Genomic DNA, 24,752 nt, shown 5'->3' on the forward strand with positions numbered 1-24,752 from the left:
GATTAGGATACATTTTTTCTTTATTTTTACCCCTAATTTGCTCTGGCAAGAACTTCCAGTATAATGTTGAAAACAGTAGTGACACGGCAACCTTGTCTTGTTCCTGATCTTACAGGGAAAGCTCTCAGTCTTTCACCATTAAGAAAGATTTTAGCTGAAAGTTTTCATATATGCCCTTTGTATGTAGAGAAGGTTTCTTTCTATTCCTAGTTTTCTGAGTGTTTTTGTTTTGTTTTGTTTTGTTTTTATTAAGAAGGGTGCTAGATTTTGTCAGGTGCCTTTCTGTATCATTTGAGATGAACGTATGTTTTTTTTTCCTTTTGTTCTATTATTTTGGTGTTTTACATTAATTGATTTTCTTATGTTGAACTACTCTTGCAAACCAGGGATAAATCCCACTTGATCATAGTGCATAATTCTTTTAATGTGCTGTTGAATTTGGTTTGCTAATATTTTATTGATGATTTTTGCATCTATTTTCTTAAGAGGTAATGGTCTACAATTTTCTTTTCTTGTGATATCTTCATCTGGCTTTGGTATGAAGGTGATGTTGGCCTCATAGAATGAGTTAGGAAGTATTCCATCCTCTTCATTTTTTGGAAGAGTTTTTGCAATATTGGTGTTAATTCTTTTTGGAATGTTTGGTGAAATTCCCCTGTGAAACCATCCGGTACTGGGCTTCTATTTGTTTTTGTTTACTGATTCAATCTCTTTACTAGTTATTGGTCTTCTGAGATCTATTTCTTCTTGAGTCAGTGTAGGTAGGTAGGTTGTTTGTTTCTAGGAATTTGTCCATTTCCTTAGATTATCGAATTTGTTGGCGTACACTTGTTCTTAGTATCCTCTTATGGTTATTTTTTCTTAAATTTATTAATGTGGGGTCAGTAGTAGTGTTCCCCTTTTCATTTTCTTCTGCCATTTTGCTGTTTAGTCTTTGCAAGTCCTAGACCTTTACTTTACCCTCAATTCTTCTGTTAATGCCAACTTTTATATTTATTTGATTTTTTGTGTTGTACCATGTCTGGTCCTTTCTGATTTCTCTCTGGATGTACTTTTCATGTATTTCCTTAGTAGTTACCCTGGAGTTGAAATTTAACATCCTAAATATATAGCAGTCATTTTTCATTTGATACCAACTTAACTTCAGTAGAATACACTTCAGTATTCCTATACTACTCTGTCTGCCCACCTTTTTTGTGTGTGTGTGTTTTTTTTACAAATTACATCTTTGTACATGGTATGTCTAAAACCATAGATTTATAATTGCTTTTTATGCATTTACATTTTAGCACCTGTAAGAAATGAGAAGTGGAGTTACATAGGAAAAAATACAATAAAATGGTACTGGCATTTATAATTACCCAAATGATTACCATTACCAGGAATCTTTGTTTCTTTATGCCACCTTAATTCACTGTGTCCTATCCTTTCCTTTCATTCTGAAGGTCTCCCTTTAACATTGCTTGTAGGGCAGGTCTAGTGGTGATAAACTCCCTCGCCTTTTGTTTGTCTCTCTCCCTCATTTTTGAGAAAGCCTTGCCAGATATAAAATTCTTGGTTGGCAGTTGTTTTTTGTTTTCAACACTTTTAAGTATTTCACTCGACTGCCTCTTGCCTCTATGGTTTCTGATGAGAAATTGGCACTTAATCTAACTGGAACCTCTCTTGTACATGTTGTTTTTCTTGGCAACGTTCAGAACTCTCGTTTGCATTCAACGGTTTGATCACCATATATCTGGGCATATTTCTCTTCAAATTTATTTTCTTTGGTATTTGGTAGGCTTCTGGAGGTGCATATTAATGTCTTTTGCCAGGTTTGGGCATGTTTCTATCATTATTTCTTTGAATATTCCTTCTGCTCCTTTCTTTCCTCCTTCTCCCTGTAGGATGCCCAGAATGTGCATTGGAATGCCTGATGGTATCCTTCAGGTCTCCTAGGCTAGTTTGCTTTTTATAATTTTTTTTTCCTCTCTGGTCTTCTGCTGACTTATTCTCTTGTCTTTGAGTCCACTGATTCTTCTGCCATCTCCATTCTGCTGTTGAAGCCCTTCTGGATATTTTTCATTTTAGTTGTGGTCTTCAACTGCAGTAGTTCTATTTGGTTCCTTTTTATAATTTCTGTCTCTTTATTGAGATTCTCATATTGTTTATTCATTATTTTCCTGATATACTTTAGTTCTTTCTCTGTATTTTCCTTAATCTCCTTGAGCATACTGAAGATAAATTTTTTAAGCCTTTATCCAATATGTCCACAGTGGCTTCTTCATTGATATTTTCTGGACTTTGATCCTCTTCTTTTGGATGGGCCATTTCCTTTTTCTTTGCTTGTCTCATGATTTTTTTATTGCATACTGTACATTTTAGTGTTTTAAAATGTTAACTCTGGAATTTAGTCCTTGACCTGTCTGGTTCTTGAGTTTGTATCCAGCTAGTAATATGACAGATTTTCTTGCATTCTAGGAGGTAACAAAACTGAACTAACCAGTGTGAAAAACAGCTTTCACCATCAGTGCAAATTGGCTTTTTGTTGGCTAGTGCTCTCCTTCACAGTTCAACCCTCCTATCAAGGTCAGCTCAATGGAAATGCAAAGTGCAGTGTCCTCCCTATCTTTTCTGGGCCTGTGTCTTGTCCCAGGCTTGTGCATTTGTAGGCTTAGGTGTTCCCTTGTTTACAGGAATTTGAATGCTCCCTCTACTTCCCAGGATATCCACCTTCTCTCTCTCTCCTTGATGTTCCACTACAGGACTTAAAGCAGCAAAGCTTTTGCCCTACACCTCTCAAATCAATTGTTTCTTATACTGGTTTTCCTGACTCAGGCTTCTTTAGAGAGAGGGGACATGCTGGAGAGGAGTTTCCCCAGTCATTATTTCGCAGCTGGAACAAGGCCAGGTACCCACAAAGGGAGCACTGGTGGCAGGGGATGACAAAGGGGCCAGAAAGGGTGCCAGGATTTTCTCATATGGCTTTTTAAAGCTGCATTTTCTTGTTTTGGCACTTGCCCAGTAAATGCCCTCCTTTAACGGTTTTCCATAGTTTTGAGGAAGCTACTGTCTTAAGTCTTCTCTGCTCCTTTTGCTTGGGGCGTTTTGGAACAGTGGCCACTCTCAGAGCTAGGCCCCCAGCAATTTGAAGTTACTAATCAAAAGCAGTGATCAGAGATTGGACCACATCCCCCAGATCTTGGGGCAGTAGGTCTGTATATCCCACCCTGGCACCAGCAAGCTGAGCCAGGGGGCAGAGTTGAGGACCCCACTGCTGCTAGCCAGGAGATTAAAGGATGGACAACGGTTGCTGTCATTGGGAAAGTGCAATTCACAGATATTTACCATAGTTTACCAGCCTTTCTTCCCACACTTCCCTGAATGCTGCACAGTGTTCTAGTATATTCCAGCATTTCAGAAGAGTTGATTCAGACAGTTTCTGTCAGTTAATGGTTGTTCTGGTGGAGGCACTGATTTCTGGAGCTTCCTACTCTGCTGTCTTCCCACAATCTGCCCTATTTTTTTTTCTTTTTTTGATGAAAATACTTTTAAAGATTAGCTAAGCTGCCAAATGTCCTTTTGTATTAATTATTATTAACATTTCTGGAAAAAACATGTGTTCTATTCACCAATGAAAATTATAGGAAGACCTCAAAGCAATTTGGTAATGTATATCAAGGACAAGGAGTTCTTTTTAAAAGTCCATAACCTTAGTTCCGTTAAGTCCGTCTCTGGGGTCTATCCTTAGGAAGTAGAAATTCACCAAGGTCATTTGCAAAGGTGTTTATATCAGCTTTAAGTATAATAGTAAAAAATTGAAAATCCATATACATCTAATAATAGGAAAATAATAAATCCATGTGTTAGAATATTTTATGATCTTTAAAATGTCTTTGAAGAATATTTTTTTATTTTTTTTTTAATTCCGTTTTATTGAAATACATTCACACACCATACAATCATCCATGGTATACAATCCACTGTCCACAGTATGATAACATAGTTATGCGTTCATCACCACAATCTATCTCTGAACATTTTCCTTACATCAGAAAGAACCAGAACAAGAATAAAAAATAAAAGTGAAAAAAGAACACCCAGATCATCCCCCCATCCCACCCCATTTGTCCTTTAGTTTTTATCCCTTTTTCTACTCATCCATGCACTAGATAAAGGGGGTGTGATCCACAAGGTCTTCACAATCACACTGTCACCTCTTGTAATCTACATTATTATATAATCGTCTTCAGGAGTCCAGACTGGTGGGTTGGAGTTTGGTAGTTTCAGGTTTGAAGAATATTTGATGAGATGAGAATATGCTCTTGAAATAAAACAAGATAAAAATTGCATTTATATAATAATCCAAATTATGTAATGTCTTTGTATATAATAGACCATGAAGATTCGATTTGCTGTTACCCTGGTTCTAGGAAATCAAGCTCTATTGCAGTTTGTTCCACAATTTCAAAGAAATATTTTCTTTTTCCTGATTTTCAAAACAGTGTAATTTGCCCACTTAATTCTTCCAAATTGCCTTTCACTTGCTGAAATCTGCATTGTGACCTCATTATTCAGGATACTTGTACTTCAAGATCCCAAGATTTAAGTGAATCAAAGATAATTTCTATATTTTAGATAATGATATTAAGTGCATTTTAGGTAGCAAGTTTTCCTGCATACGAGGAAGTTAATAATCAATTATTTTCTGCCTAAAGGTTTTTCTTAATATCTAAAAGTATTATTTTCTTTGTCCTTGAATTTACAGATTATAAGCACACCACAGAGACTAACCAGTTCAGGAAGTGTTCTGATTGGGAGTCCGTATACCCCTGCACCAGCAATGGTTACTCAGACACACATAGCAGAAGCTACTGGCTGGGTCCCAGGGTAAGAGTGTTTGTTACTGTTTTAAAAACTGGTGGTTTTTAAAATTTTTTTTCTCAGCTATATTGTCTTCTGTTCTTGTTTCTTGTCAGTTTAGTTCTTAAGAACTACTGTGTTGCTTTTAAAATCACCTATTTTATTTCGCTTTACGCCTTAAATATGAACCGTTTGGAGAGCAACCATTTTTAAATGGAGAAGAGTAGTTAGTTCAATGACTTGTAACTGAATCATCTGTTTCTGAATGGGACTATTTTTTATGATTACAACATTTAGCAACTTTGGTTGCTTAAAAGCTTTATTTAATTTTATTTTGACAACATAAGAAAGGAGTTAAATATTAATTATTGACCATACTCAGAATTTCTCCTCTGAATTCTTATTTCTTTAAAAACTAGAAAAGAAACTAGGAAGAAGAGGCCAAATATATTAAAATTTTCATTGTGATTTCTCTTGATTCTTTTTAACACTGGGCAATTAAATCAATATTCCTTCTGTGTTACTCATTTGCCAGTTTTAATGTCATACCTTCATATTTTTCATCTTTCCCTGTATTTTACACTTAACCAACCTCTCTCCACTTCTGATCATTTTAGCACCTCATCCTGCCATAGAAGAAAAAGAAATAATAAGATAAATGGCTCAAACACTCTGTCACCTTAAAAGTTATTTCCATGGTGGCATATTGCACTATTAGTTTAATCATTGACTTATATATGTGAGTTCTAGCAAGCAGACAATAAATCTTGGTTGAAATAGAATCTCCTTTCTTCAAGAATGTCAAGTGAATTCATGAAATTACAAATTAATTAATCCTGGCAAAGTACTTTAAGCTATGTACATATACATATTTTTATTCATATTAGAGAGTTTGATATATATACATACTTTTCCATTATCAAATTAGATGAAATTACAGAACCACCTGTAATCCCATGGCCTTTATTCAGTCTCTATGAAAATTTTCATGTGTATCTAGATGTTGCCTTGAATTTCTGCATAGACTTGAAAGGTTATAATGTGAAAGCCAAGCCTGTACCCATGGTGTTTGCCCACTTTGCAGATGATCAGGGTTTGGATATTTTCAGCCCTAGCTGTACATGATCGTCTAATGTTTTTATAATCCGTCATTCCAGAGTAAATAAAACTCTTCTTTGCTTTCTCCGTTGTAAACCTGAAGTGTTTTCCTCCCTAAAGAGTCATTAAACTCATTTCAGCTTCTGATTGTATTGTGTTGTGATTTGTTAGTCTTATGATAAAATTAAGTCTTTACTTTATGTAAATTTCTTTTATATTTATTAGTTTTTGTGTTTGGATATATTCAGTGTGGAATTTGACAAGTTACAATAAATTATTCATGAAACAAAGTTGTGTTTATATATGTGTTCTTTTTATACTTTTTTCTTTTTAGTGATAGAAAACGGACTAGAGAATTTATAGACTCTGATTTTTCAGAAAGGTGAGTGTAAGTAAGTGTAAGTATTTTGTTTGGAAGATTCTACTGTGTGGAGGGGACTTTGGTGCCTAGATCTCCTCTAGTTTACGTAATCAGATATTTGTCTCCACATAACTTTAACCTCATTTAGTGTCTACCATTATTTTATTCCACATCCTGTATTCTGTTTCACTCATCGTTAGATAACTTATTATGTTTGTATGTAAATGTATCCTGGGGGTAGATGGACTATTGGTAGTATATCATTTAGTCCTCTCCTTTTGGGAGATGAAGTATTCTATGAAAGTTGAATACTCTATATTACCCCAATATGGCCAAACTTTTTAAAAACAAATTTTATTGAAAATACTTTTAGAATATAATAAACTCTCACTGGTTTCTTAAACAATATATTGGGTGTAATATAACCTTTCCTTAGAATAATAGGACAGTGGTTCTCAATTCTGGGTGTGCATCAGAATTACCTGTGGTCTGTTAAATAAAATATAAATGCCTATGAATTCAGAAACCCAGGGATTAAAAACTATCAACTTGGGGTCATTATTTGATCTTAAGTTCAATGTTCTATACAAGCCACTATACCAGGTGCCATATTAATACTGCACTATGTAAAAATAAGAGTGATCACCTCAGAAGTAGTTAACACTGTAAGATTTTCTTTTCTAAATAAAACCTTTCCAGCTATGCTTTTTAAATTTATTTTTGATTCTAAGATTTTGTAATTCCTTTTTTTTTTTTCTTATTTATAATTTTACTTATTGAGGCAAATACCAAGAGATATTTAATACTGTGACCTATTTGTATGCCTAATGGAACTGAGTTTCCAGAAACTTTGCACTTGGGGAAGGAACAAAAATCACTGTTGACTAGTGAGTGTCAGTGAAACTTGTCCTAGTCAGCGTGGTTTGGCCTGAGATGTGCAGTTAGAGATTATAGGATGTCCTTTATGATTCTGATACCCAGGAAGCACAAACTGTGGTTTCAGTCTCAGCTCTGCCTCCTAGCTGGAGGCCTGGAGTCCTTTACTTTCTCCTTCTTTGATGTTACTACTTTTCTCTCTAGGTTCCTAGAAGCCTATGATCACCTTCTTCTTTGCCTAGAAGTGTCTAACATTACCATCCCACTACCTCCAGCCTAATCCCTTCTTTCAACTCTCCCAATACTGGCAAAGTCATTGCTTCCAAAGGAAGGATGTAATTCCCTTTTTTTTTAATGGTGTTTTAGTTTCTTCCTCCTGTTAGGTTGTTCTCTCAATATAGTAGTTTTGGTCCTCCACATTTTCTAATTCACTATTTCCTGCGCACTGAAAAACTAGATGGCCAAATTTGGTAGAATTGTGTCTAAACTAAAAGTGAATAGGCTCTGAAGGAGAATCTTGGGGCTACAAATGAAGAATGTGTGTTTTCTGGCATTGACACTAGCACTGCTTTAGTTCCTTAGTGGCCTTTGTTGCTTGCTTCTTGGTTCTTAACCGATTGATCTGTTTTTGACAGAATCACATGTGCGGAACGGATGTATCATATAGAAATACAAAGTGAAATGTTCTTTTTTCTATAATGGAAAGTTTCCAACTCACACTGGTCTTTCCTTGTGTTTTTCCTTAGAAAAGGCAGCAGTATATATTCTTACAGATGTATTTAGCAATGTTTAAGACCTCTATTAAAATGAAACTATTAGAATTGGGGGCACCAAGATTACTACAAACATTACAGAAAACAAAATTCTTTTAACTCTACTTCATAAGAGAGAGAACTCTAAAGATCACATATAAAAGTGCTAGAGTAAGTTTGTTGGCATAGCTATTCATTCAGCTTTTCCTTTTCTGCATTTGGTTCAGTGACTTTTCCCCCGAGTGTTTTGTATTATTCTGTTTTTTTTGTAACTTTTCTGTAATGTGCTTCCCTCCCACAAATCACAAAGATTGCTAATTTTTGTTTTTGTTATTCCTATTCTAAATGAGTAAGATTTAACCTAGTAGCATTTCATTCTTTCCTTATACTCATTTAATCTTAGTATTTCCTTTTTTTTCTGCTGGAATACAGTTAAAACTCAGTTTATTTATATATACTACTGCTAACAATAACCAGAATCAGTGTGATTAATATCTGTGCTGCGTCAGCATTGTTTATGAAGTCCTTCATTCCTCCAACAAATGCATTTTGAATACCTGCTAAGTGTCAGTATGTTCTAGGCACTGGAGATAATAACAAACAGGATAGATATGTCTCTGCCCTTAAAGAGCTTATATTTGGAGAGAGGAAAGTAAACAAATAAACAAGATAATTTTAGATTGTGATAGGTGCTATGCAAGAAAATAAGAAGGATGATGAATAGAGTGTATTGGAAAAGTGGTGTTCACCTTCAGGGAAGGCCTCTCTAAGTAAGAGATATTTGAGTTGAGTTGAGATAAAGAATGCAAGGAAGTCAGGAATCTAAATAGCCAAGGGTGAGGGGTAGGGGAATATCCAGGCAGAGAGGATGGCAAATGCAAAGCCCCTCAGTGAAAAACTAGCTTGATGTCTTTGGGGAAGCATAGCAGACTGGAGATAGTGAGAAAGGCAGAGAGTGATATCAGAGGAGGATGGAAAAGTAGGCAGGAGTCAGATCATGAAAGAATTTGGTTTTTATTCTAAGGAGGGTTTTTAAAAGGGAGGTGACGTGATCTATCTTACACTGGCTGCTGGGTGGATAATGGATTCTAAGGAGACAAGCAAAGGCAGGGAAATCAGAAAACTGTTGCAGGAGGCAGTGGCTTGGCAGTGGAGATGAGGAAAAAGTGGATAAATTTTGGAGGTGGAACCAAAAGGATTGATTGATAGATTGAATGAAGGGAAGAGGGGAAATCAAGGATGGCTCTTGAGTTTTCTACATGAACAGCTGAGTACATGGTGATACCGTTTACATTTACTGAAATTAAGAGTAGGTTTGGGGAGCAATTGAAAGTTTTGTTTTGGACATACAGAGAAACTTATTAGTTATCCAAGTGTCGATAGCATTAGCATGTAAGTAATATCGTTGGCATCTAAAGTGGTCACAGTTCTGAATGAATAACCCAGGGAAAGAAATAAACATTTTTGCACATTTCAACAGCCACCACCACTCCTTCAGAAACTTAACTTATAGGAAAGTGATATATTTTGCCAGTTTAAGTCAAGCTTGAATTTTATAAACATGACTAAATTACTTTGTTGAGTAAACATTTTGGTTGAATCTCATTTTAATGAGATTTAAATGGATACAATAGTACAACTTATATCTGGGTTGCACTCTGAATTATACTATGACGTTTATGTGTATATTATTGGGAAAATATACAAATTGTTGTTTGTGGATTTTAGTTATTTTCTTATTTGTTTTTAAGTTTCTCAACTTGATTTTGTCTGGTAAAGAATGCTCACTATTGGTTCTTTTTTATGGTTTTTTTTTTTTTTTTGACTTTTTGACTTTTGATTTTTTTTTTTAATTAAATTCAGTTTTATTGAAATACATTCACACACCATACAATCATCCATGGTACACAATCAACTGTCCACAGTATGATAACATAGTTATGCGTTCATCACCACAATCTATCTCTGAACATTTTCCTTACATCAGAAAGAACCAGAACAAGAATAAAAAATAAAAGTGAAAAAAGAACACCCAAATCATCCCCCTCATCCCACCCCATTTGTTCTTTAGTTTTTATCCCCATTTTTCTACTCATACATACACTAGATAAAGGGGGTGTGATCCACAGGTCTTCACAATCACACTGTCACCCCTTGTAATCTACATTGTTATATAATTGTCTTCAGGACATTTTTAATTGTGAACTTTAGCATATGTACATAACAGTGATAGCCTTCAACGTATGATTCAACAAGTAGACAGAGAACAAATTTCAAAGAATATCTTGGGTCACAGTTCCACAACTTCAGCTCTTTCCATATTATAAAATATAACATATGTACAGAAAGATGTTAACTTTCTATATACAGTTCAACAAGTAGTTATATAGGTAGTCTCAAAAATTGTTATGGGTTACAGTTTGAATCTTGAAGATCTAATCTCAAAGCAACTGAACTTCCTGCCTTGAGAGGGATTAAGGATCTTAGTATGTGCCAGATCAGCCCTTCCTTATATTGATTGACATTTTTGGTTCTGGGGAGAGAGGAGACCAGACTGCCTGCTTAACAGCTGTTCAGCCTGAAGTTAAAAGCCTGATAAAGCATGGCCCACTCACATACATAGAGATTGTAGTTAGCCCTCCCCAATTGGGGAAAAACTTAGGAAAACAGACCTTCATATATTACACAACTGAATCCAACATTTGTAAACATGGAAGGACAAGATATTTTTGGAAAACTGTATCATGAAAGACAAGGACCAAGGTGAAGAAAAGAGCTGAGTCTGGAGGAAATAGGAATATTTACAGTCAAAGAGAAGAACATTGAAACAGCTCTAGTTATCATCTGCTGAAGGTTTCTGAGAAGTGATAATATCCATAAAACAAGAATAGCAGTCTATGAAAAAAGGAACAAAGAAGACAAAAGTTCTCAGAAATTAAGACATGATTAACAAAAATTTTTATAAGTGGAATAACTTACAGCCGAATAGTGTTCCTGCCAGAATAGCTAGAAAAGCTGAATGAGTTACAGAAATCATCTCTTTGAAGACATCAGAAAGCTACTTAAGCAGCAAAGACTAGAAGGGCTAACAGTTTACAGAGGGAGAACTTCAGAAAAGTGAGTGACTTCCCCTGCAACTTTTAGATACGGGGTTGTTTGCTGATTATGGGAGGAGGCCAAGAATCTAGGTTTTGTACAGAATAAAGGAGAAAAATTATATGATCCATATATACAGCAAACAGCATCTGATTAAACTTTTCATTATGGCAACATGACAAACTAGCAAGAGAGGGGAACTTAATATTATAAAGACTATTAACAGAAACCAACACGAACACTATATTTAATGGTGAATTATCAAAAGCTTTCAACTTGGGATCAAAAATGAGAGGAGGACCCCTGCTATCACCACTTCTAGTCTTTATTGTACTGGAAATTCTAGCTACTGCATTAATCCAAGAAACAAAAATAAAAGTCCTAAGGATTGTCAAAGAAAGAAATAAAATTGGTACTTTTGCAGATGAGATGATTTTGTGCCTGGAATATCCAAAAGAATCTATAGATAAGCTGTTAAATTAATGACTGAATTTAGCAAAGTTGCTGGATGCAAGGGCAATGTAAAAATTTAATTTCTTTATTTCATCAACAGATAGAAATAGCTAATAAACATAGGAAAAAGTGTTAATTATCATTAGTCATCAGGAAAATGCAAATAAAATCCACAATGTAATACCATTTCACACCCACCAGAATGGCTAAAATGTAAAGTATAAAGAATATTAAGTTTTCTCAAGGAAGTAAAGTATCTGGATCCTCATACACTACTGGTGGCTGTATACATTGGTGAAATCATGTTGGAAGTTGGCGGTATCTACTAAAGCTAAACATACGCATACCATATGACCCACTAATTTCATTCCTAAATGTGTACCTAACATATGTACATAAATATTCCCAAAAACTTATGTAAGAAAGTTCATAGAAGCCCTGTCATAATAATTAATCTCCAACAAACCAAATATCCATCAACAGAACAGATAAATAAGTTTGTGATGTAGTTATACAAAGGAATGAATGAACTACAGTCACCTGAAAAATATGAATGAATCTCTCAGAGATGATTCTACACAAATCAGTAAATGCTATATGATTTTAATTATCTAAAGTTCAAAACAGGCAGAACTCATCTATAATTTCAGAAGCTGTAGTAGTGAACGTCCTTGAGGTAGGGGTGGGGTGGTGGGATTGGTTACTGATTAGAAGGAGCCAGTTAATATGGATGGTTTGTGTACTTCTTCCTTTGGGTATGTCATATTTCAGTGAAAGTTTGCATTAAAGGTTAAAGGTGGTAGCCAGGTACCTCCCAACAGCTAATCTTTTAAGTCATCAGGAGAACATGGGAAAGGACTACACAGGAAGAAAAGGAAAGCTTTCTTTTCTGTATTGTGGGCTTTTGTGGTGTCTTCCTACCCATTTATTTACAGGCCAAACTAATTCACAAAATCTTAGAACAGTGATTTCAGCCCTGTCAAAATTATATTTTATTATCTGGAAATGAAATTATAGATAAAAATATAATTTACTTATATGCAATTTAAAACAAAAAAAGTCCAATGCACTAACTATGTAGAAAGGAGAAATAAAAGGAAAATGTCATAAAGCAGTAATACACAAGAGTGGCCCATAAACATATGCTGGTCCAGAACTATTATTATCAGTCCATAATAAGTTAAGTACAGAAATTGAGTATTCATACACATTTATAGCAATTTGACATTGCTGCACCATCCAAATACATGGTGGATGCTGATGAACTGCTGGTGAATCGTGTGGCACAAGCTGTGTACCAGTAATGCACAGTAGAACCATGTTACCATGTTTGATTTTTTAAAAACAGCTTTATTGAGATATAATTCACGTAACAGACACTTCACCCATTTAAAGTGCACAATTCAATGGCTTTTAAGTTTTTTCACACAGCTTTGTACACATCACCACAATTGATTTTAGAACATTTTCATGACCCCCCCAAAATAAACCTTGCACTCAGTTGTATCTCCCAATCCTCCATCCCTCCCAGCCCTTGGCATCCACTAATCTACTTTATCTCTAGATTTGCCTATTTGCATATTTCATATAAATGTGAACATAGAATATGTGGTCCCTTGTGACTGGCTTCTTCTACATAGCATAGTGTTTTCAAAGTTCTTCTATGTTGTAGCATATATCAGTACTTTATTCCATTTTATGGTTAGATAAAAAGCCATTGTATGGATATACCATATTTGATTTATCCATTCATCAGTTGATGGTCATTTGGGTTGTTTCTACCTTTTGGCTATTATGAATAATGCGACTGTGAACATTCATAAACAAGTTTTTGTGTTGGTCATATGTTTTCATTTCTCTTGAATATACAGTATACCTATTGAAACAGTATACACTGTTTTCGAAGTGACTATACCATTTTACATTCCCACCAGCAGGGTATGAAAGCTCCAATTTCTCCATACCCTTGTCAACACTTGTTATTATTTGATTTTTTGATAATCTAGCCATCTTAGTGGGTATGAGGTGGCATCTCCTTGTGCTTTTTATTTGCATTTCCCTGATGATTAATGATGTTGAGTATGTTTTCATATGCTTATTGACCATTTGTATATCGTCCTTGGAGAAATGTTTATTTAAACCCTAGGGCCACTTTTTTTTAAATTGGGTTGTTTGTCTTTTTATTGTTGAGTTGTAAGAGTTCTTATTATATATTCTAGGTGCAAGTACTTTATCATATATATGAATTGCAAAACTTTTCTCCCATTCTGTGGGTTGTCTTGTCATCTTCTTGATAGTGTTCTTTGCACAAAAGTTTCTAATTTTAATTAAGTATAACATCTGTTTTTTCCTTTGTTGTTCATGCCTTTGGTATCATATCTAAGGAACTATTGCCTAACCCAAGGTCATGAAGATTTGTTCCTATGTTTTCTTCTAAGAATTTTATAATTTGCATTCTTAAATTTCAGTATTTGATCCATTTTGAGTTAAATTTTGTAGCATGTGACATTTTAAGGTTTAATTTGTCACTTGTAACCGAAAAACATAAAAATTTGTGAAAATGCAGGCATTTTAGTTTTACTACATTTACAGACATTTAAATTTTTAAAGAAGCCTGGTTAAAAATTTATTAATTAACATTAATTAAATTAGAAAAATAATATTTGTATTATTTTAAAAACTCATTTTCCAAAGGTGAAACAAGCATCCCTGAACATTTTTGCCAGTAGAAGTTACACCTCTTCTGGATATGGCAGCAGGAGTAGTAAACCAAATGATGACAGTGGAAATGAACTAAAGAATGAAGAACAACAGTTTGTATTAGTTTTACTAAGAAGCAATAATTACTTACATCTTGAGTTTGTATTATTAGCCATAATTGATACTGAAAGCTACAGCATCTTTTTTTGCAGAGATGTACTAGCTAATGAATCAATGAAACCATCAACATTCAAGCACAAAAGACAATAAAACATAAATAAGTTCAAAACCAAAAATGCCATTTAGAAATAAATGGTAAAGCCATAACTGGGAGAAAATTTTATGTTTTTTATTATAAATTATATATTATATAAATACAATTTAAATATATATATTTAAAAAAGAAACTTGAAAGAATACAGTTTTTCTACAGATTGTTATAACATGTTTAAATACAATTATCAGTGAATTGGTGATGATCTTGATATTACATCTGTGAAAAGGTTTTTAAAAATTTGATGATTTTTGGTAAAAAGTTTTGTTTTTTTTTTTAATTAGAGAAGTTGTGAGTTTATAGAAAAATCATGCATAAAATACAGGATTCCCTTATACCATCCCACCACCAACAGCCTGCATTGGTGTGGAACATTTGTTACAATTGATGATAGCCCATTTCTGTAATTGTGCTATTAATAAAAGTCCATGGTTTGACTTGGGGCTCATTGTTTGTATTGTGTAGTTCCATGAATTTTAAAAAAAAAAAATTTATTCTGTTACCATATATACAATCTAACATATTCCCCTTTAATCATAGATATATGTTTCAGTGCTGTTAATTGCATTCACCATGTTTTGCTACCATCACCACCATCTATTACCAAAGCACTTTTATCATTGATAAAAGATTTCGATGGTTAATTCCCATCAGAATAAGATCTACCCTTATGAAATTCATGGATTCAGAATTAATTTCTTTAAAAGTAATTTAAAGTTCCAGGATAAATTGTTGGAACTGGCTACTGATGAAGGATTGAAGATAAATTTTGAAAATGCATTGTTTGCTTCATTTTGGATACAAATTAAAAATAAAATCTTGAACTGAGTGAAAATACTTTTAAAAAACCTTCTTTCCTATTTAACCTTCCTCTGTATGGATGCTTTCTCTTCTGCAAGTTCAAACAAAATATTGAAAGTTTATATTTACCTTATCCTGTGATTGGTATCAACGTCAGTCCTACCTGGATTAGACAAGTCAAAAAGCAAGTTCATCTGTCACATTAAAAACTTTAAATACTGGCTCCAACCTGATCAAGACGGCAGAGTGAGAAGCTTCAGGGCTCCCTCCTTCCACAGAAGTTTTGTTCCATCAGCAGGAACTAGCAGAAACATCTTTCTCAAAGCTCCAGAAAACAGTTGAAACACTGACGTACCAGAGTGCACATCAAATCAAGAAAAAGCCTACTGAAAAAGCAGTGGGCTCCTGTGAACATCAGTGTGCAAATATCTGTTTGAGTCCCTGCTTTCAAATATTATGGGTATATACTGATGTTTTGGTAATGGATGGTGGTGATGGTAGCACAACATTGTGAATGCAATTAACAGCACTGAAATATGTATCTGAATGTGATTAAAAGGGGAAACATTAGATTATATGTTTGGTAACACTATAAAATTTTTTTAAAAAATCTATGGAATAACGTTATACAAACAGTAAACTCTAGATTAAACCATGGACTTTAATAGTATAATTATAAAAATGTACTATCATCAATTGTAACAAATTTTCACACCCCAATGCAAGTTGTTGCTGGTAGGGTAGTGTTTGGGAATCCTGTATTTTATTCATGGTGTTCTGTAAACCCGCAGCTTCTCTGATAAAGGGAAAGAATCATGGGGGTGGGGGAAGCAGTAGGATCTCCTTTCACACCCCACTTTCCCCCCAATGGCTCAGCACAGAGCTGCTCCATGTTCCCAGTGCAGATTGCTGGTTCTGGTTCTAGAGGGAGCAGAGTAACCCTCTTGTACTACTGGGAGCATGTATGTCTGGCTCAATCTATCTGGTGGTGGCCTGAGGGACTTGGCCATCCCAGAACTTGCCCTGCCTAGAAGGCAGTTCACAGAGCTCTCCTTCAGAAAGCTGTCTGGATCACGTATTTCTGGCTGTAGGACATACAGTACAGTGCCTGAGACTGTGAGGAAAGTGTTTCCCAGAGAGGAGGAAACATTTGGAACCAAGAAAATCGGGGAATTCATAGGGCTACCAAGACAAGAGGCATGCACAAAAAGGGTCAGAGAGCCCCCTGTGCTTTGGCCCTGGAGCTGTTCTCTAAGTTCAGTCTGCAAAGACTGGGAAAGGTGTTTTCTTTTTTTCCATCTTCATTTTTTTTTTTTGGTTAGCTTCTGGCATTCAAAGAAAACTGTCGTAACACTAGCTGAATATTAGCTTATGAAACAGGCCTTGGAGTCTAAATTCCAGCAATAATAGTTTAAAATATCAGAATGTCCAGATTTCAAGAAAAGATTACAAAACATCCAGAAAGACAGGAAGTGATGACGCAGGCAAAGGAGAAAATTAAAGCTTTAAAAGCCGTGAATGACAAGAACCAGACCTGGGACATACCAGACAAAGGCCTTTTAAGAATTGCCTTAAATATGCTCAAAGAGGTAATGAAAAACATGGACAAAGAACTAAAGAAAATCAGGAGAATAATAGATAAACACCAAGAGAATATCAATAGCGTGATGGAAATTATGAAAAGTAACCCAATAGACTGACAACCATAACAGAAATTAAAATTTCCCTAAGAGGGTTTCAACAATGGATTGAAGCTGGCAGAAGAAAGAGTCACTGAACCTGAAGATAAGATGATTGAAATCAGTCTGAGAAGCAGAAAGTAGAAAGAATGCAGAAAAGTGAACAGAGCCTGAGGAACCTGTAGGACACCATCAGGCACACCAGTGTACGTACTGTGGGAGTCCCAGAAAGAGAAAGGGGCCAAGAAGACATTCTAACACATAGTGGCTGAAAACTTCCCAAATTTAATGAAAGACATGAATATATGCATCCAGACTCTCAACAAACTCCAAACAAGATAAACCCACGCCACGGCATACTGTAATCAGACTGTCAAATGCCAAAGATGAAGAGAGAATTTTGAAAGCCACAAGAGAGAATCAACATGTTGTGTTCAAAGGAGCCTCAGTATCTCATTGGAAACCATGGAGGCACGAAGACAGAGGGATGACATATTTAAAGTGCTGAAAGGTAAAACTGTCATCTAAGAATTCTATATCTGGGAAAATCTTTCAAAAATGAGGGACGGATTAAGGTATTCCCAGATAAACAAAAGCTGAGGGATTTCATCACCTCTAGACTGGACCTACAAGAGATGCTAAAGAGTTCTGCAGATTGAAGGGAAGGACGATAGTGATTGAGGTCACATGAATAGATGAAGAGTGCTGCTGAGGGTAACCACATGGGTAAATATAAATGCCAATTTGTCACAGCCCAAGAGGGCTTTTGCAGCTGAAGAACTGAAGAAAGCACCGGACATGTTCTGAGACGTGAGCTTTTATTTTGGGGTTTACCTACAGGAAGAGAAGTCGATCACGTTGCCCTGAATTCAGGAGCTTCTCTGAATGGCGGTGGGTTCAGAGCTCAACGTGAAGATATTCTGCAAAAGCAGAGGTTGCCAAGGAGTGGTTTATAAGGAAGGGTTAGGACAAAGACATTCAAATGGGTATGAGAGAAGCGGGGATCATGTGACATAGGGAGGGATCCATTGTAGTCAACAGGGAGGAGGGGAGGGGAGGATTATAGATTAACTTGGAGGCTCAGGGAGTTTTAGGGAGGAGGTAGTTTCAGGAGGGCAAGCTATAGATTACATTTAGTGCTGGAGGCCTGATTTTACAAGGAGAGTAGGTCAAATCTTAATTGTCCTAGGTCAAGACGCAAGCTGCTGTGTGCAGTCTTCGAGGAACTTGGAGAATGCCCTGCACCTGGGGCTCCCACACAGTACTTATTGTGTTTTTGGTTTGTAAAACTCTACTTTCTACTTCTAGGGAATCTAAAAGGCTACTGCATGAAATGTAATGATAAATCACTGGTTTTGGATTCCTATGGGTAAACATGTAATTTGTGATAAGAATTACATAAAGATGGGGGACAAAGGGAATAAAGTTTATGTATACAATTGAAGTTAAATTGATATGAAAGCAAAGGAGATTGTTACAGATTTTCATACAGACAGAAATTAGAGTACAGTTGCCAGGGGCAGGGGACAGAGTGAATGGGGAGTTAATGCATAATGGGTGTAGGGTTTCTGCTTGGAGAGATGGGAAAGTTTTACTAATGGAAGGTGGTGAGGCTTCTGCATTATTGTGAATGTGGTTAATCCTATTGAAAGGTGTGCCTGGGAGTGGTTGAGATGTGACAGTTTATATTATGTGTGTTTCCACAATTAAAAAGAAATAGCAAGTAAAGAGACAGGGACAATTAAATGGAATACACGATCCTGTAAAAGGAACATTATTGGAATGTATGAAAAATTGGTATATAGACTACAAGCTTTGTATCAATGTTAAATTTCTTGAACTTGGTAACTGCACTTGAGGTGGTTACATAAATGAATATCCTTGTTATTGGGAAAGGTACATGATAGTTTTAAGTGTTCAACGTGCATGATGTATACAGCCTACACTCATGTTTTCAGAAAAGGTTTGAGAAATAGGCAGCTAGGCGGTTGGATAGATAAAAAAGAAAGGAAGAATGGACAGGAATGGAAGAAAGGAAAGGAAAGAAGAAAAGAAAGTATAAATGTGGCAAAATGTTAAAATTGGTGTATCTGGATATCTGGAGATATAGGGGTATGTTGGAGTTCTCTGTAGGGGGTTGGAGAGTATACACTGACTTTCTGTACTCATACTTTTTGTAACTTTTTCTTTTTCTCTCATTTGTTTATGCTAATTAAACTTAGTGAAATGTAATTGTATGTCTGTTGAGTCTAATAAAAAAACCAGAGGTCATAGGTTCATTGTTTTTCCATTTCATTTTTTTAATTGTTCATTTGTATTGTATTTTACAGACATTTCAATCCATAATTAAATTAGAAATTAGAGAAAAATAAAACTGGCCCTTAATGACAGTTGAGAAGCACTGTCCTAAAAGGTTATCAAGAATCATATGCCGTACCCTCATTCTTGTTTGCAGTTTAGATAGGACCATTCTGAATTTAGAGCTGAGACAGTTATCACCAAGAGAACTGTAGAGACTTCCTGAAACCTACACATTTAGTTATGAGTAGAGAGCAGGAACTGGAATCATGTTGTTCTTGTAGATGTGCTACTTTCTACATCATTAATTATTCTGGAAGTTTGTCTTGATTCTGGGCCTCACATTTTGTTGTCCCCTTTACTTTAAAAAAAAAATTTTTATTTTTAATATTTTAACATTTTTTATTGTGAAAGATACAGAAAAGTGATAACTTTCAAAGTACAATTTAATAAATAATTAGAGTAAATTTCAAAGAATATTATGGGTTACAGTTCCACCATTTCGTTTATTTCCTTCCAGCTATTCTAATACCTACAGACTTAAAATGTATATATATTTATTTAAAGATTCAGTTTTCATAATCCTTTGTTAAATCCTGTCTTGTCTGTTGCTACTCCTCCCTCTCATTTTATCACTGTCTTAATCTTCAGGAATATCTGGGCACTACCCTAACTTGTTCATATTGAACAGGATGTCAGCTTTATGGTGAAGGGAGCTCATCTGGTTGATGTTCTTGAGGAGGCTATTGCCTCTGGATTTAGGGACTCATATGGCATAGGAACACTCTGGAGGATTTAAGTTTTTGAGAAATAAACTTAGTGAAACTTTTATACGAGTCTCCGATAGGGACCTGGGTATTCTTTAGGATTTTGGGAACTACTTTTGATTTGGGCTTGGCATACTGTGGCCATGTTGAATATCTAGCTGATGCTTGCATAAGAGTAACCTCCTGGACAGCTTCTCAACTCTGTTCGAAATCTGTTAGCCACTGAAACCTTATTTTGTTACCTTTCTTTCCCCCTTTTGGTCAAGAAGGGACTCTAAATCCCTTGTTGCCTGGGCCAAGCTCATTCCTGGGAGTTGTGTCCCCTGTTGCCAGGGAGACTCACTCCCCTGGTAATCATGTCCCACATTGGGGGGAAGGTAATGAATTTATTTCCAGAGTTGGGCTTAAAGAGAGGAAGGCCACATCTGAGCAACAAAGAAGTTCTCTGGAGGTGACTCTTAGGCATAATTGTAGGTAGGCTTAGCTTCTCCTTTACAGCCGTAAGATTCACAAGAGCGAACTTCATGATCAAGGGCCTGATTTATTCAGTAGGGGGTTCCTAATTTCACATAGCATATATTCTGTCCAAGATAAATAATCAGTGTCCCATACCATCATCACTTACTTGTACAGTCATCATCACTCTCAATTTTAAACAATTATCATGACCCAAAATGCCCCAAAGATCTTACCACCCCCTAATTATTTATCCCTAGTATTAGTGTGGCACTAGTTAGGTATTCCTATTAAATATAGTCTACAGTATGCAATAGGTAGTTTTTCCCCATATACCATTCTGTTGTTAACTCTTTGTACCAGTGTCATAACTTAAAAGTAGATCATGGAGAATAGCTTCCGAGATCTGCTGAAACATTAAGAAGAGTGTAATTTTATTGCTAGAAGGAACTTAACCCTTACTTTGTAAAGGAAGAAGTGGAGATCTAGATCACAGTGGTCTGTTTCCTGTAAGGAACCCACCTTTATTTGATTATAGGAGGAAATGATTTGGTCATCAACTTAGGCATTAAGATACAGGGATAGAGGAACTGCGTGGACTGGACACCACAGAGCAATCTGTCTTTGGGCATACTTCATACAACACTCATGAAAACGTGGAACTGCTGAGATCACCGAAATCTGTAAGTTTTTGCGGCCAGGGGACCCGCGCCCCTCCCTGCCAGGCTCAGTCCCGGGGGAGGAGGGGCTGTCAGCTCCAGGAAGGAGAAGGGAGAATTGCAGTGGCTGCTCTCATCGGAAACTCATTCTACTGATTCAAACTCCAACCATAGATAGACTGAGGCCAGACACCAGAGACTCTGAGAGCAGCCAGCCCAGCAGAGAGGAGACGGGCATAGAAGGAAAACAACACGAGAAGCTCCAAAGTAAAAGCAGAGGATTTTTGGAGTTCTGGTGAACACAGAAAGGGGAAGGGCGGAGATCAGGCCTTGAGGCGCATATGCAAATCCCGAAGCAAGGCTGATCTCTCTGCCCAGGGCACCTTTCCTTAATGGCCCTGGTTGCTTTGTCTATTAGCATTTCAATAACCCATTAGATCTCTGAGGAGGGCCGTTTTTTTTTTTTTTTTTTTTTTTTTTTTTTTTTTTTTTTTTTTTTTTTTAAATCCTTTTCGCTTTTTCTAAAACAATTACTCTAAGAAGCTCAATACAGAAAGCTTCAAAGAATTGAAATTTGGGCACGTCAAGTCAAGAGCAGAAATAAGAGAGCTCTGAGACAAAAGGCAATAATCCAGTGGCTGAGAAAATTCACTAAACAACACAACTTCCCAAGAAAAGGGGGGTGTCCGCTCACAGCCACCATCCTGGTGGACAGGAAACACTCCTGCCCATCGCCAGCCCCATAGCCCAGAGCTGCCCCAGACAACCCAGTGTGACGGAAGTGCTTCAAATAACAGGCACACACCACAAAACTGGGCGTGGACATTAGCCTTCCCTGCAACCTCAGCTGAATGTCCCAGAGCTGGGAAGGGGGAGCAGTGTGAATTAACAGAGCCCCATTCAGCCATCATTTGAGCAGACTGGGAGCCTCCCAACACAGCCCAGCAGCCCAGAACTGCCCTGGGGGGACGGCACTCACCTGTGACATAGCACAGTCATCCCTCAACAGAGGACCCGGGGTGCACAGCCTGGAGGGGCCCACTTGCAAGTCTCAGGAGCCATACGCCAATACCAAAGACTTGTGGGTCAGTGGCAGAGACAAACTGTGGCAGGACTGAACTGAAGGATTAGACTATTGCAGTAGCTTTAAAACTCTAGGATCATCAGGGAGATTTGATTGTTAGGGCCACCCCCCCTCCCCGACTGCCCAGAAACACGCCCCACATACAGGGCAGGCAACACCAACTACACACGCAAGCTTGGGACACCAATTGGGCCCCACAAGACTCACTCCCCCACTCACCAAAAAGGCTAAGCAGGGGAGATCTGGCTTGTGGAGAACAGGTGGCTCGTGGACGCCACCTGCTGGTTAGTTAGAGAAAGTGTACTCCACGAAGCTGTAGATCTGATAAATTAGAGATAAGGACTTCAACTGGTCTACAAACCCTAAAAGAACCCTATCAAGGACAGCAAATGCCACGAGGCCAAAAACAACAGAAAATTATAAAGCATATGAAAAAACCAGACGATATGGATAACCCAAGCCCAAGCACCCAAATCAAAAGACCAGAAGAGACACACCTAGAGCAGCTACTCAAAGAACTAAAGATGAACAATGAGACCCTAGTACGGGATATGAAGGAAATCAAGAAGACCCTAGAAGAGCATAAAGAAGACATTGCAAGACTAAATAAAAAAATGGATGATCTTATGGAAATTAAAGAAACTGTTGACCAAATTAAAAAGATTCTGGACACTCATAGTACAAGACTAGAGGAAGTTGAACAACGAATCAGTGACCTGGAAGATGACAGAATGGAAAATGAAAGCATAAAAGAAAGAATGGGGAAAAAAATTGAAAAACTCGAAATGGACCTCAGGGATATGATAGATAATATGAAGCGTCCGAATATAAGACTCATTGGTGTCCCAGAAGGGGAAGAAAAGGGTAAAGGTCTAGGAAGAGTATTCAAAGAAATTGTTGGGGAAAACTTCCCAAATCTTCTAAACAACATAAATACACAAATCATAAATGCTCAGCGAACTCCAAATAGAATAAATCCAAAAAAACTCACTCCGAGACATATACTGATCACACTGTCAAACATAGAAGAGAAGGAGCAAGTTCTGAAAGCAGCAAGAGAAAAGCAATTCACCACATACAAAGGAAACAGCATAAGACTAAGTAGTGACTACTCAGCAGCCACCATGGAGGCGAGAAGGCAATGGCACGATATATTTAAAATTCTGAGAGAGAGGAATTTCCAGCCAAGAATACTTTATCCAGCAAAGCTCTCCTTCAAATTTGAGGGAGAGCTTAAATTTTTCACAGACAAAGAAATGCTGAGAGAATTTGCTAACAAGAGACCTGCCCTACTGGAGATACTAAAGGGAGCCCTACAGACAGAGAAACAAAGACAGGACAGAGAGACTTGGAGAAAGGTTCAGTACTAAAGAGATTCGGTATGGGTACAATAAAGGATATTAATAGAGAGAGGGAAAAATATGGCAAACATAATCCAAAGGATAAGATGGCCGATTCAAGAAATGCCTTCACGGTTTTAACGTTGAATGTAAATGGATTAAACTCCCCAATTAAAAGATATAGATTCGCAGAATGGATCAAAAAAAAATGAACCATCAATATGTTGCATACAAGAGACTCATCTTAGACACAGGGACACAAAGAAACTGAAAGTGAAAGGATGGAAAAAAATATTTCATGCAAGCTACAGCCAAAAGAAAGCAGGTGTAGCAATATTAATCTCAGATAAAATAGACTTCAAATGCAGGGATGTTTTGAGAGACAAAGAAGGCCACTACATACTAATAAAAGGGGCAATTCAGCAAGAAGAAATAACAATCGTAAATGTCTATGCACCCAATCAAGGTGCCACAAAATACATGAGAGAAACATTGGCAAAACTAAAGGAAGCAATTGATGTTTCCACAATAATTGTGGGAGACTTCAACACATCACTCTCTCCTATAGATAGATCAACCAGACAGAAGACCAATAAGGAAATTGAAAACCTAAACAATCTGATAAATGAATTAGATTTAACAGACATCTACAGGACATTACATCCCAAATCACCAGGATACACATACTTTTCTAGTGCTCACGGAACTTTCTCCAGAATAGATCATATGCTGGGACATAAAACAAGCCTCAATAAATTTAAAAAGATTGAAATCATTCAAAGCACATTCTCTGACCACAATGGAATACAATTAGAAGTCAATAACCATCAGAGACTTAGAAAATTCACAAATACCTGGAGGTTAAACAACACACTCCTAAACAATCAGTGGGTTAAAGAAGAAATAGCAAGAGAAATTGCTAAATATATAGAGACGAATGAAAATGAGAACACAACATACCAAAACCTATGGGATGCAGCAAAAGCAGTGCTAAGGGGGAAATTTATAGCACTAAACGCATATATTAAAAAGGAAGAAAGAGCCAAAATCAAAGAACTAATGGATCAACTGAAGAAGCTAGAAAATGAACAGCAAACCAATCCTAAACCAAGTAGAAGAAAAGAAATAACAAGGATGAAAGCAGAAATAAATGACATAGAGAACAAAAAAACAATAGAAAGGATAAATATCACCAAAAGTTGGTTCTTTGAGAAGA

At 36.5% G+C, this 24,752-nt stretch overlaps 1 protein-coding gene across 9 annotated transcripts in view; it reads left to right on the forward strand.

Annotated features, from left to right (window-relative positions):
* Nucleotides 1-24,752, forward strand: part of TFDP2 (transcription factor Dp-2) — a 366,930-nt gene that overhangs the window by 284,653 nt on the left and 57,525 nt on the right. For 8 of the 9 annotated variants that reach the window (XM_037843570.1, XM_037843604.1, XM_037843584.1 and 5 more), the window contains 2 exons: nucleotides 4,748-4,869; nucleotides 6,275-6,322. In XM_037843570.1, the coding sequence (XP_037699498.1) occupies nucleotides 4,748-4,869; nucleotides 6,275-6,322 (170 nt within the window). The remainder of the gene's footprint in view (nucleotides 1-4,747; nucleotides 4,870-6,274; nucleotides 6,323-24,752) is intronic. The other variant, XM_037843592.1, reaches the window with a different exon arrangement.

The sequence above is a fragment of the Choloepus didactylus genome, chromosome 1 (genome assembly GCF_015220235.1).
Source record: "Choloepus didactylus isolate mChoDid1 chromosome 1, mChoDid1.pri, whole genome shotgun sequence".
Taxonomy (NCBI): Eukaryota; Metazoa; Chordata; class Mammalia; order Pilosa; family Megalonychidae; genus Choloepus; species Choloepus didactylus.